The 13,610-nt window shown below is 47.7% G+C and overlaps 1 protein-coding gene across 1 annotated transcript in view; it reads left to right on the top strand.

The window, feature by feature from the left end:
* The window catches only part of LOC309567533 (protein-glutamine gamma-glutamyltransferase E-like), a 72,872-nt gene that overhangs the window by 49,028 nt on the left and 10,234 nt on the right, over positions 1–13,610 (top strand). Inside the window, exons 8-9 of the mRNA XM_082272918.1 lie at positions 489–592; positions 2,907–3,149. Of these exons, the coding sequence (XP_082129044.1) occupies positions 489–592; positions 2,907–3,149 (347 nt within the window). The remainder of the gene's footprint in view (positions 1–488; positions 593–2,906; positions 3,150–13,610) is intronic.

The raw sequence follows: 13,610 nt of genomic DNA, 5'->3' as shown, positions 1-13,610 counted from the left end.
TGGTCATTGCCATTGCAACACACAAAATACCTTGTGGTTCTCTACAGTGCAATGTAGTGCGGCCAACTCGGCAGACAGGTTTAGAACACTGTTGCTAATGGGAGGCAGTGGTTTGGTGTTGTCAGCCTACAACAGGAGGTGCTGGTACAGTCTGGCTCTAAACATAAGAAACTTTTTAACAGATTCACGAAAAAGTATTTTGTTAAGTAAACTCTATGCAGAGAGGCATGATGCTATACATTGGGGGAGGTTTACTAAAACTGGAGAGTGCAAAATCTGGTGCAGGTCTGCATATAAACCAATCAGCTTCCACGTTTTATTGTCAAAGCTTTATTGAACAAGTTGAAGTTAGAAGTTGTTTGGCTACCACCAGATTCTAAATGCTGCAGTTTTAGTAAATCTCCCCAACAGTGAAAATTGATTTGAGGTTTGCATACACTTTATGTTCAGCATCACATAATATTCTTATAATACATTTGATCTTGCAGGAATTTCCATGTCTGGAATGAATCTTGGTTTGCTCGTAAGGATCTAGGACCAGTCTATAATGGATGGCAGGTTATGGATGCAACACCACTGGAGTTAAGTGAAGGTATAAAGTATTTATAGCGAGACTTTTTCTGCAGTATTTTACAGTTTTACTGCTCGTTATTTTTAGTTACTCTATATGGAAAATGATAAGAGCCAAAACATTTAATTTATAACACATTAACAAGAAGATTTACCAATTCAAACAAGAAATTCAGCTAAAAGAAAAAAATATTTAATTATTTAATATTTAAAATAGAGGTAAACCCTGACTGGATGACATTTTCGGTAGTGTGCTACAGCACTGTGTATCAAATTGTATTTAAATAATATAGTTGTTTTGACCTTTTTTTTTATCCTTTGTTGCTCACCAGTGCTGTTGATCGTCATTGGTTGTTAGCATGCCAGCGGCTGGCCCGCATGGTGCCCAATGTTGTAATGCGGCACAGTAAAAACCTGTGGTTTTGTTTAACAAACAAGCAGGCTTAATCCACCCGTTGGTTTGTTGCCCTTTTTGGGCAATTCGGGGAAATTTTAGGCATTTTACTAAGGCACCCCTGGAGAACCCAGAAGGCACCCCATGTGCCCTGCACCCTGGTTGAAAAAGACTGGCGTAAAGCGCCCACACACACATAAATATATGCTCCCAAAACACACTATCTCTATTCAGAGTATTAGTCCGTATTCATGTGGGTGCTTTTTCCAACCCCTAGCGCATAACTGTGGGCAGTGACGTATTTAGGTTTTGTGCTGCCCTAGGCCTGACTAAACTTGTGCACCCCCTAATTTAAATATGACCCACCCCTTCCTGTAAAGGCCACACCCCTTCCTGTTTATGACCCACCCTGTCATCAGTGCCCATCAGCATAGCTTCATCAGTTCCCATAAGTTCAGCCTCATCAGTGCAGCCTTATCAGTGCCGCCTCTTTACTGCCCATCAGTGTGGCCTCATCAGTGGTCACCAATGCAGCCCCATCAGTGCCCATTAGTACAGCCTTATGTCATGGGATTAGTAAGATAACTCTTTTAAGATATTTGTATAATAAATAGGAAGTCCATAGTCATTATACAAATAATGAAATATTTTTTCTGCTGCCCCCCTGCAAAGTGCCGCCCTAGGCCTGGGCCTTGTTGGCCTAGGCCAGGATACAGCACTGACTGTGGGTCCTGGGAGAGTGATTATGCAGGCTCTGCACACAGTACAGCCTCTGTACTGCCAAATGCATGAAGCCTCTGAATATTGGATTTGTAGCCTCTACACACCGTAGGGCAGTGTTTCTCAACTCCGGTCCTCAGGGCACACTAACAGGCCAGATTTTAAGTATTACCTTGGGGAGATGCAGACTAGAATATTGCAATCACCGAGCAGCAAATGATATCCCCTGTGATGCATTTCAGTTTTCTTGCAAACCTGGCCTGTTAGTGTGTCCTGAGGCCCGGAGTTGAGAAACACTGCCGTAGGGCTTCCAACATCACTTTGGGTTGTGGTAAGGATGAGTAATCAAGAACTCAAGTTCGATATCCTAATATTCAATTGCAAGTACAAGTTTATTCCTATGATAAAGTGTGTGCAAAGTCAACTCTTTTCAGGTGCTGTATTTCCAACTTCTTCATCGGGACTTGAAAAAAGGACACATTGTGACAGCGTATGTGGACTTCAGAATCAGTCTATTGTTGTATATTGTTAGTGCGAGTTGTTAAGCAAGTCATAAGTAGTTGGTATGAGAAGCTAAGGGTGAGTCTTCAGCCCTGTGTACTCCACAACTCCAGCGACTCACACAGGACTTTCCTTTGCTCCTGGTCATTGAAAGGAGCAGCAGGGGAGTAAAAGAAAGTTAAAGTGGTTCTAAAGTCAAGGTAAAAAATGTCCAAGTAGTTGTATCACCCCCTCACCTTCCTTCCTACATACTTTCGTGTATGCAGAAGTGCTGGTCTCTGTTCCTTTTCTCTGAGGACACAGAGGCAGCAGCCGGAGCCATTGGCTGCACACACAGTTGGGCTCGGGAGGGAGCCTGCAGGTGTGCCTCCTTAGAAAACAGCTTGTTATGGGGGCACATGCAGAAGAGAAGAGCCAAGAGAGCCAGTGGGGGACCCCAGAAAAGGAGATTTGGGGACGCTCTGTGCAATACCATTGCACGGGACAGGTAAGTATAACCTGTAAAATATATTTTACAACTGCTTTAGGAATCTGTTGCTAGGAAGGAGGCAGTTGAAGTGAACTTGTCACTTTGCCCTGGACTAGCAAAACACAGATTAACTAAAAAAAAAAAAAAAAAAAACATTAATATATTTGGCACTTTTGTGGTAGACCTTTTAAGTATAGAGCTTTCAAATTATGTTGCAAATGTTTCTGTGCTCCTAATGCTTTCCTTTTGTAGGATTATATCGCTGCGGCCCTGCACCACTGGTGGCCATTCGGGAAGGAGATGTTGACCTCAAGTATGACGTTGGCTTTATGTTTGCTTCCGTTAATGCTGACCTAACACAATGGATAACATTTAGTGATGGCACAAAGAAGAGAGTCTCTAATGACACCAAATACATTGGAAAATATATCAGCACAAAGACCGTGGGGAGTGATGATCGTTTGGATGTCACACACATGTACAAGTACCCAGAAGGTAGGAGAAGTCTGACAGATTCAAGTTCTTATGGTACAGATTAACAAACATCTAAACTCAAAAAAGCCCAAAAATGTTATATGTTACAGCTTAGCATGAGCTGACAGTCACTGTTCTCTGCTCCAGGAAGAGCAGCAATCTGCAGTAATAAAATCACTCAGTTCTTGGTCTTAGAGTTGATGTGGGACTGCTGCAGTATCACATTGATGCTGCAGCATAGAAGTGAGTATGAAGATTTGTTTATGTAGCCTCACCCCCAAAGGAGCCGTTTGGTAATTTTGGGTGCTCTGTTCTGTGCCTCAACCCCAAGAACAACCTTGGCCCCTCTGACACATCGGGTTGAATAATTAAAAGTAAAAATGCAGTAACACAGACTGTAGCAAAGAAAACAAGTATTTTACTTAAGACTCTTAAGTAGAGATGGGCCTAACACCCCCAGGTTCGGTTCACACCAGAACTCTCGAACATCACAAAAGTTCGGACCCAAACCCTATTAAAGTCTGTAGGATTTGAATTTGAAAAATCAAAATTCCCCATTTTGAAGGCTGATATGCAAGTTATTGGCAATAAAAAGAGTATAGGGGCCCGGGTACTGTCCTGTGGGACATGTATCAATGCAAATTGTTTTTTTAAAAAGGACAGGAGCAGTAATTTTAACGATGCTTAAAGTGAAACAAATCCTTTAAATATAGTACCTGGGGGGTCTCCTTAGCCTGCCTGTAAAGTGGCTCATCTGTACCGCGTATAGAGCATGCTGCAGCAAAACTAAAATTTATAAAGAAAAAAAAATGAGATTTAAGTTGCCAGCCAACCAATACTATATCCGACAATACAAAAATGTAAAGAAAAAAAAATGGCGTGGGGGGTCCCTCACCAATCTATATGAGGCCCCACCAGGAACTTATGGCCCCAGGCAAAAAAAGGGAAGAGAATGAACTTTTCTCGTGTCAGTCTGCTCCCTTCAAATCCTGGAGCCACAGGCCTAGAAATTGTGTGGCACAACAGTTTGTAAGAAATACAATAATCAATATCTAAGTAGAGTTCCCTTAATGTGAGTGAATATTATGCGCTGAGTCCTTTAGGTGGGGGGGAAGAGGAGATGTGGCAAAGTCCTTGTAGTGTAAATGTCTACAGTCTTAAGCTAGCTCAACAAGGGTCCAGAGAGGATTGTTGTGCAATGGTGACCAGCAATGAAGGATAGCATATGCAAAGTATTTCTTTTGGAAGCTGTCATTTATAGAGATGGGATAATGGTGTCTGCATGCTATGTCTATGTAGTGTGTACACAGGGTGGGCATCTGCCTGTTCACCAATCCTGATGATACCAAGGCTCAATGGAATGGTATGTCCCTGGACAGGCTCATGAAGAATCTGCAACCAGTGAAGGGTGCCTGGTCGTGCACCTGGCGACACTGGGATTAAGCTGGGTCTGTACCAGTGGCGATGAGAGTGACCCCTGACAGTCACTCAGTTGACAGGGACTGGTAATGGCAGATCAGCCTGCAGGTGTAACACTCACTTACTGGAGTCTCTCCACGCTGTCCGGGCCGTGGTGCCTGCTCACATTAACTTTAGTGGCGGGGACCCTGCTCTCAACTGAAGGCCATGTTCCCAAAAGAAAGACTCCTCCCCGGACCAGGCTATTAAAGTCTTCATCCAGCATTCTGCTCTCTCCCATCTGACTGGAACTTTTAGTCTGCAGCAGTCTGGCTCCAATGCAAATCCTGGCTCCTCGGACTACATATCCCCCAATGCTCTCAGCTGTGGTCTCTGCTTGCTCTGTATTCAGGAGATGATGGCACAGGCGTACTAGAGGAAACAGGCTCAGTGCAGCTGGTGTTACAGAATGTCCCAGCATGACAAGGGCAAAGCTAGGCAGCACCTGGCTACATTTATGTACCCCAAAGGTCTCCAAAATCTTTGTTTTGATCTTCGAGAACCTTTAAAGGGGACCCCACCCCCATTTTAACAAGTTCTTTGGGCCTGGTCACAAATGGCATCCACATCATCCTCACTAAATCTCAGAAAACATTACATTCATTTTTTCTCTTGAGATCTCATACAATCTTGACAAGAACTCCTTGGAAGGTATTGGTGATGTAGCCTTTTTAGGAGGAAGTTGTGAGTCCAGGGCTACCTTACCAATCCCTCAAGAGACTAAGATGTAGGATCCAAATAATTGTAACAGAACTATTATTTGAATCAACAGATAACTTGCAGATGATTTGGGAACAGCATGCAAAGGTGCATTCACCATCTATTTTTACTGTTAAGTGTGTGTGTGTGGGGGGGGGGGGGGTTGCAGAAGGTTTTTTTTTATCTTAATGCATTCTATGCATGCCTGAGCTAAAAGGGTTGTAAAGTCAGAAGGTTTTTCTATGCATTAAGATAAAAAGCCTTCTGTGTGCAGCAGCCCCCCTGAGCCCCTTTTCTGTCCAGCGATATCCACGAGTGCCTCAGCCCTCCGGGGCTCTCCCTCCTGACTGGTTAAGACACAGCAGCAGCACCATTGGCTCCCGCTGCTGTCAATCAAACCAGCTCAAGTGCCCCCACAGCAAGCAGGTTGCTGTGGGGGCACTCAACAGGAGGGAGGGGCCAGGAGCTCCAGCCAGGGACCTGAGAAGAGGAGGATCTTGGCTGCCCTGTGCAAAACCACTGCACAGAGGAGGTAAGTATAACATGTTTGTTATTTTTTAAAAAACCACAAGACTTTACAATCACTTTAAGAATGAATTTCTTTAAAGCGCATGCCAGTAGCGTAACTAGAACCTTCAAGGCCCCGATGCAAGAAACCATAAACCCTGATGGAGCCCTTCCCTCACAGCCTGGTGGCAGAATGCCAGGGCCGGTCGCAATTGCGATGTTTATGTGGTAGTTCTGCCACTGGTGTCGGTAGTTTTTGATTTTTATTTAATTTTTCTACCATTTGCTTTATTCATTTTTCCTGACAGACTCCATGGCAGTAGACGTATGGGTTAACCCCACCTCCACTCCTCCCCTATAGGACCCCATTCCATAAATCTTTGCTCTGAGCCAGAGACCGCATTCCTTTTTTGTCCTCATCCTGGTCCAGCCAGGTGACTGGCTCATTTCCAATAGACCGAAAGATGCTTACTTTTATGAGCCCAGTGTAGAAGACTTTCGCAAGTTCTTCGGTTTGTTGTAGGTCAAGACCAACTCCAGTTTGCTTGTCTACCAATTGGGGTTTCAACATCACCCTGTGTGTTTTAAGGATCTTATTGGTTGTTAAGGTCTTAATCAAAGCAAGGAGCATACGCCTGCATGGTTACTTGGATGCTGTTCTCCTACTGTCCCAAGACAGAGGGCAGCTGCTCCTCAAAATTCAGCTGGCAGCTGACTCTGGAAAAGAGACACCTGGAGCCCACTCTGTCTCATGTGTGCCTCGGGGCTCAGTTCGATATAATCAACAGGACCATTGCTTTGTCTCTGGATCCCAAAGTTCTGGAACAGAATACTCCTGGCCCTGCCTATCTGTGTGCCTTTTAGTGTCTAAAATGATCGACACTAAGGTGTCTACAGATCCAATAGTCAAGTGGACGATCCGGAGAACGTGGCCCTTCGGAAAGGGTGTTTCTCCAGAAGTGAGAGCTAGGAAGCAGAATTCAGGTCATCTACATAACCTCAGTCATGAGAGTGAGTCCCCTGGTGGCTGCAATGCAGAAACTGGCTCATTTTTCCATTCCATTGCCCCATTTCCTGGTTCACAATCACATTCGATACCGCCAATATGGGTTGGGAGGCTTGCTGCCTGTCAGGAATAGCTCAAGGCAAGTGGGGCTGTCAATTTCACAAGATTGTGTCAATTTCACAAGATCCTGAAACTCCGGGCAGCCTTCTGCACCCTACAGGCCTTTTATAATATAGTCAAGTGGAGCGTCAGTGCTCTTAGGCTAGTCAACACTACAGCGGTCTCCTACGTTAAAAGACAAGGGGGGACTCACAGCCTGTTCTCTATTACAGGAAGCAAAGCCAATTATGTTTCGGACTCAGAAGAATCAAGCCTACATCTTAGTGGCTTATTTCCACAGAGGCCATAATATTCTAACAGACTTTCTTTCCAGAGTCCAGTTGGACAATACGGAATGGTCTCTACATGTGGAGATTTTTCGGGCACAAATGGCCTGGCGGATCCTTGGAAATGCAGCGGGTCCTGTGCGTTTCTTGAAGTCCTGGTCATCCTCGGGTTTCTACGAAAGCCCTGAACAGAAGTTGTGAAGGTAGTGGCAGTGATACCTTATTGGCCAATTTGGCCATTGTTCCCCTTGCTAGCACTGTTCAGCTACCACAACCCAGTGCCCCTTCTCATCAGGCCAGACCTTCTGTCACTGGGTGAGTTTCTACACCCATGTCCAGCATGGTTACATCGGACGGTCTGGTTCTTGATATTGGAGGTCTTCGGCTGCTTTCCCAGAGTCATCTCTCTCTTTCTCTTGAATAGGAGAGTGAACACAAACAAAGTTTACGGGAGAATCTGGTCAAAGTCTGTGCAGTACATGTCTGCTGCTGACAGATCATATACTAATCTACAAGTTCTAAATATTCTGGGCTTCCTCCAGTCGGATTTAGATCTGGCTCTATCGATCATCTCCTTCAGAGTACAAGTATCAGCCTTCACAGGTGTTTTCAGGTCTAGGCATCTTTCCTGTCCAACAATTCTTCAAGGGAGCAACTAGGTTCAGACCTCTGAGTAAGCGGAGGTTTTCTAAATGGAATCTCCCTCTTGTTCTCAACTCCCTCTTGGGAATTGGAGTGGAGTGTTCTAGGACTGTCTCATTTAAAGTCTCTCTCTCATGTTTGCCTTTCTCCTGGCTATTACGTTGACATAAAAAGCCTCAGAGGTTGATTCACTGGTCATGGAGAACTTTTCTTAACGTTCTTCCAGTTCGAGCAGTGATTTTACCTATGTTTGACTCAATTTCCATGGGTACATAAGTCTTTCATGGGAACCAAGAAATTGTTCTGCCAACCTTTGGGGTACTAACTTGCGTTGTGGGAGAGGTCGCCCTGTGGCTTAGGTGCTTAAAGCGCATGTCTAGTAAACAGGGAATCCTGATTTTGACTCTTAGCAGTGCCTTCCTTTGGTTCAGGGAATCTCTCAGATATTGTGAAGTTACATCTACAAGCTAGAACTTCCTGTTCATCTAGGTTTCCGGAAAAAACAAAGAGAAACGTGCCTCATCTAGGACGATTGTGGCATGGATTGTCTGCGCCATCCGACAGGCTCACAGAGCTGAGGGCTTGGCTTCTTTGGGGATGGTGACTTCTCACTCAACCAGGAGTGTGCCCACATCCTGGGCGGCTTTGCAGCATGCGGTTCCCAATGTAATCAGTAGGGCGACCTTGTGGTCCCCGATCAATACATTTATGGCTCATTATTGTGTAGAGCCGGCCTCTTTATCTTCTATTAATTTTTGGTTTAAGATTCTGTCTGTGGATAGTGTCAATTAAACCCTTTTCAATTGCCCGTCCAGGTGTTTATGGTTAGTTATGTCCCATACGTATGCTGCCATGGAGTCTGTCGGGAAAACTGAAAATTTCCTATCAAATACTTACCGTAATTTTCCTTTCCTGATAAACTCCATGGCAGCAGGAGTTCCCACCCAGAGTCATGAGTAGGCTATTTAGGTAACGCGGCCTCTGGCTCAGAACAAAGATTCATGGGAGTGGGGTCCTTTAGGGGAGGAGTGGAGGCGGGGTTAACCCATACGTATGCTGCCATAGAGTCCAACAGGAAAGGAAAACTATGGTAAGTATTTGATAGGAGGAAATTTTCCGGTTTTTTTTACAATTTTTTAGGAGCCCCATTTAGGGGGCTTTGGTGAAATTAGGAGTCTAAACAGACCTGTGATATTCCAGCTTTGAGACAGAGGAAGGAGATGGAGGACACAGCTTTCCATCTCCTTCTCTGAAGCTTCAGCTGCACAGAATAAATGGAGAGGAATAGCTTTACAGACCTTCCCATTCATTCACATACTGAAGCATTATAAACGCAGTTCACTATGTTTCAGTTATGAATAGACAGAGTCAGTGATCAGTACGGAACACCTGACTCTCCATTCAGGAAAGGCTTCGTCCTGACAGATCCCCCGCAGCAGCCGGGAGTGGGGAACCTTGCAGAGCTGTAGGGATGGTGGGGGGGGGGCAGGAATACACACAGGGGGACCGGAGAGCACACGGGGGGGGCAGCAAAAGGAGCTGCATAGGAGGAGCTGTGGGGGCAGCTGCATATAAGGGAACCAATCTCTTCATCCCCCCCGCTTCTCCTCCTCTCCCTCTCAGAGGCATTCAGCGGCTGCTGGAGGAAAATGGGGAGATGGGTTCCTCTATGCCGGTGTTTTTCAATCTTTTTCCAGTCAGGGCGCCCTTGAAAATATTTTCAGTCTGGAGGCACCCCAGTTTAAGGTTTGGTTCACATTACTCCGTGTCACAGAATACGTGCAAAATTGCACGTGTTCCTGACACGCAGACAAACATGCAGGGGTGTCATTCATTCTTGATGGTATTCTTACATAGGCAAAACAGGGTGCATTTTTGGTGCAGCACAATTAAAGAAAAAAAAATATGGGAATATGTTCTCTGTGTTTCTGTGGGGCAGCCCACTGAAATGAATTTGCTGCCCTATACGCAGCACACAGCTAAACAGATGTGAACCAAGCGCCTGTTCACATGTGAGGTTGAGGGGTGGTAAAATCGCATGCTTTAACTGTGTTTTACCACCCCCAACTGTACATCAGATTCTGCAGCTGGGGGTGGACACATGCTGTGAATGGGGCTGCACTACAACCACCCCGCAATTGTGTGCATTGCACGCAGTTGCATCATAGTGATGATGAATTTAGGGGGTTAAAACAGGCAGTGAGGAGGCAACATATTGGCTTTTCACCGGCTGTCAAATGTCTCTGAAAAGCGATATGAGCATGGATCGCTTTTCAGAGTAACCGCATTCTCTTGCTGGTACTATGAACAAGCCGTAAAAAAAAAATCACTTCTGATTGTACACATATAGTGGGTCAGGATTAAAAGTAATGTGCACAAACAAACGTAAACATACATGTATGCACATACACACACATATGCATATACATATATAAGCACACACGTACACACACACACACACACACACACACACATATATATATATATATACATATACTATATATACACATATATAAGCATACACATATATAACTACCAGACATCTCAAGTCTCCCGCAAGTCGCGGGAGACTCCCGCTATCCGCCCTGAGCTCACGGACACCCGCGAGCTCAGGGCAATATCCCGGCTCTGTGTGTGAGTCAGTCTGAGACTGAGTGAGTCAGATGAGATGACTCATCGATCGATGCAGGCAGGAGTGTGACAGCTGTCAGCAAGCTGAGCCTGCACAGACATCACGTCGGAGCCGAAGTAGATCCGGCTCTCAGGCGGAGTGATATGAGTCATGCACTCCGCCTGTGGGAGGAGCTGCAAAGAGCAAGAAGCGGCTTTGCTCTCTACTACAGCCACATTCTACTCCAGGAGGCATTTTGGCGCGCGTGGGACTGTGACACTATGACACCCCACTCTGTGCCAGTACCAGCAAGTGACCAGGCCAGTACCAGCAAGTGACCAGCACCAGTGACCAGGCCAGTACCAGCACCAGTGACCAGCACCAGTGATCAGGCCAGGACCAGCACCAGTGACCAGGCCAGTACCAGCACCAGTGACCAGGCCAGTACCAGCACCAGTACCAGCACCAGTGACCAGGCCAGTACCAGCACCAGTGACCAGGCCAGTACCAGCACCAGTGACCAGGCCAGTACCAGCACCAGTGACCAGGCCAGTACCAGCACCAGTACCAGCACCAGTGACCAGGCCAGTACCAGCACCAGTGACCAGCACCAGTACCAGCACCAGTGACCAGGCCAGTACCAGCACCAGTGACCAGGCCAGTACCAGCACCAGTACCAGCACCAGTGACCAGGCCAGTACCAGCACCAGTGACCAGGCCAGTACCAGCACCAGTGACCAGCACCAGTGACCAGGCCAGTACCAGCACAAGTGACCAGGCCAGTACCAGCACCAGTGACCAGGCCAGTACCAGCGCCAGTAACCAGCACCAGTGACCAGGCCAGTACCAGCACCAGTGACCAGCACCAGTGACCAGGCCAGTACCAGCACCAGTGACCAGCACCAGTGACCAGGCCAGTACCAGCACCAGTGACCAGCACCAGTGACCAGGCCAGTACCAGCACCAGTGACCAGGCCAGTATCAGCACCAGTGACCAGGCCAGTACCAGCACCAGTGACCAGGCCAGTGACCAGCACCAGTGACCAGCACCAGTGACCAGTCCAGTACCAGCACCAGTGACCAGCACCAGTGACCAGGCCAGTACCAGCACCAGTGACCAGCACCAGTAGCAGCACCAGTGACCAGGCCAGTACCAGCACCAGTACCAGCACCAGTGACCAGGCCAGTACCAGCACCAGTGACCAGGCCAGTACCAGCACCAGTGACCAGTACCAGCACCGGTGACTAGGCCAGTACCAGTACCAGCACCAGTGACCAGGCCAGCACCAGTACCAGCACCAGTGACCAGGCCAGTACCAGCACCAGTGACCAGCACCAGTGACCAGGCCAGTACCAGCACAAGTGACCAGGCCAGTACCAGCACCAGTGACCAGGCCAGTACCAGCGCCAGTAACCAGCACCAGTGACCAGGCCAGTACCAGCACCAGTGACCAGCACCAGTGACCAGGCCAGTACCAGCACCAGTGACCAGCACCAGTGACCAGGCCAGTACCAGCACCAGTGACCAGCACCAGTGACCAGGCCAGTACCAGCACCAGTGACCAGGCCAGTATCAGCACCAGTGACCAGGCCAGTACCAGCACCAGTGACCAGGCCAGTGACCAGCACCAGTGACCAGGCCAGTACCAGCATCAGTGACCAGCACCAGTGACCAGGCCAGTACCAGCACCAGTGACCAGCACCAGTAGCAGCACCAGTGACCAGGCCAGTACCAGCACCAGTACCAGCACCAGTGACCAGGCCAGTACCAGCGACCAGGCCAGTACCAGCACCAGTGACCAGCACCAGTACCAGCACCGGTGACTAGGCCAGTACCAGTACCAGCACCAGTGACCAGGCCAGTACCAGCACCAGTACCAGCACCAGTGATCAGGCCAGTACCAGCACCAGTGACCAGGCCAGTACCAGCACCAGTGACCAGCACCAGTGACCAGGCCAGTACCAGCACCAGTGACCAGCACCAGTGACCAGGCCAGTACCAGCACCAGTGACCAGGCCAGTACCAGCACCAGTGACCAGGCCAGTACCAGCGCCAGTAACCAGCACCAGTGACCAGGCCAGTACCAGCACCAGTGACCAGCACCAGTGACCAGGCCAGCACCAGCGACCAGCACCAGTGACCAGCACCAGTAACCAGGCCAATACCAGCACCAGTAACCAGGCCAATACCAGCACCAGTGACCAGGCCAGTACGAGCACCAGTGACCGGTACCAGCACCAGTGGACCAGTACCAGCACCAGTGACCAGTACCCGCACCAGTTACCAGACCAGTACAGTACCAGCACCAGTGAACAGTACCAGCATCAGTGACCAGCACCAGTGACCAGGTATACTGATTACATTTCATTTCATTATTCTCTGGTAGTGTTAAATTGGAAAGGGGGGTGCGGCGCAGGCGTGCGTGGGGGGGGGGCGGCGGCATGTGGGGGGGGGCTCACCTCCCTGAAATGACTTTGCCACCTCCCTGAAATGAGTTTTTGCAGGTTGGGATGTCTGAACTACACACATGCACATATGCACACACACACACATACATACATACATGCACACACATACATATATAAATGCACATATGTACACACATATATACACACACATGCACACACGTACATATATAATTGCACATACATAAAGATAGCCTTTTTAAAAATGGCAGAGTACTGTACCTTAACTTCCTGCCAGGTATTGCACTGTAGGGGGAGGCAGAGAGCACAGCACACACTGTGCTTTCACTTTCCAATGTGTGAGCAGCTCCCTAAGTACCGATTTACAGTTCGGCTGAGGATCGAGGAGCTCAGTCTCAGCCGCTCCTCCTCTCTAGGCATACAGGGGGCCTTCTCAGGCCCCTGGCAGCATGGGGCCCTGTCGCGGCGGCGACTCCTGCGACCCCTGTACGTCCGCCCCTGGCGCATGCAGCAAGAGAGGTCAGGGATGGTTTGTTTTGAAGTCATTTTTTCTTGGTAAGAAACTGTAGGTAATTTAATGTCCATGTTTCATGCATTTTGTTTTTCGAGAAGGAGACTGGTTGTCAAAGTGTATCTTCACTGCATCTAAGCACCACATACCAAAAACACTATTTAATTAATTTTTTAGTATTTAAAGCAAACTCCCCCATCCATCCATGTCTCCATGCTTTATTTAGTTGAGAAAT

Source organism: Pelophylax lessonae, assembly GCF_965119305.1.
Source record: "Pelophylax lessonae genome assembly, chromosome: 11".
Lineage (NCBI taxonomy): Eukaryota > Metazoa > Chordata > Amphibia > Anura > Ranidae > Pelophylax > Pelophylax lessonae.
The sequence above is the reverse complement of the archived record's forward strand: the minus strand, read 5'-3'. Positions and strand labels throughout refer to the sequence as shown.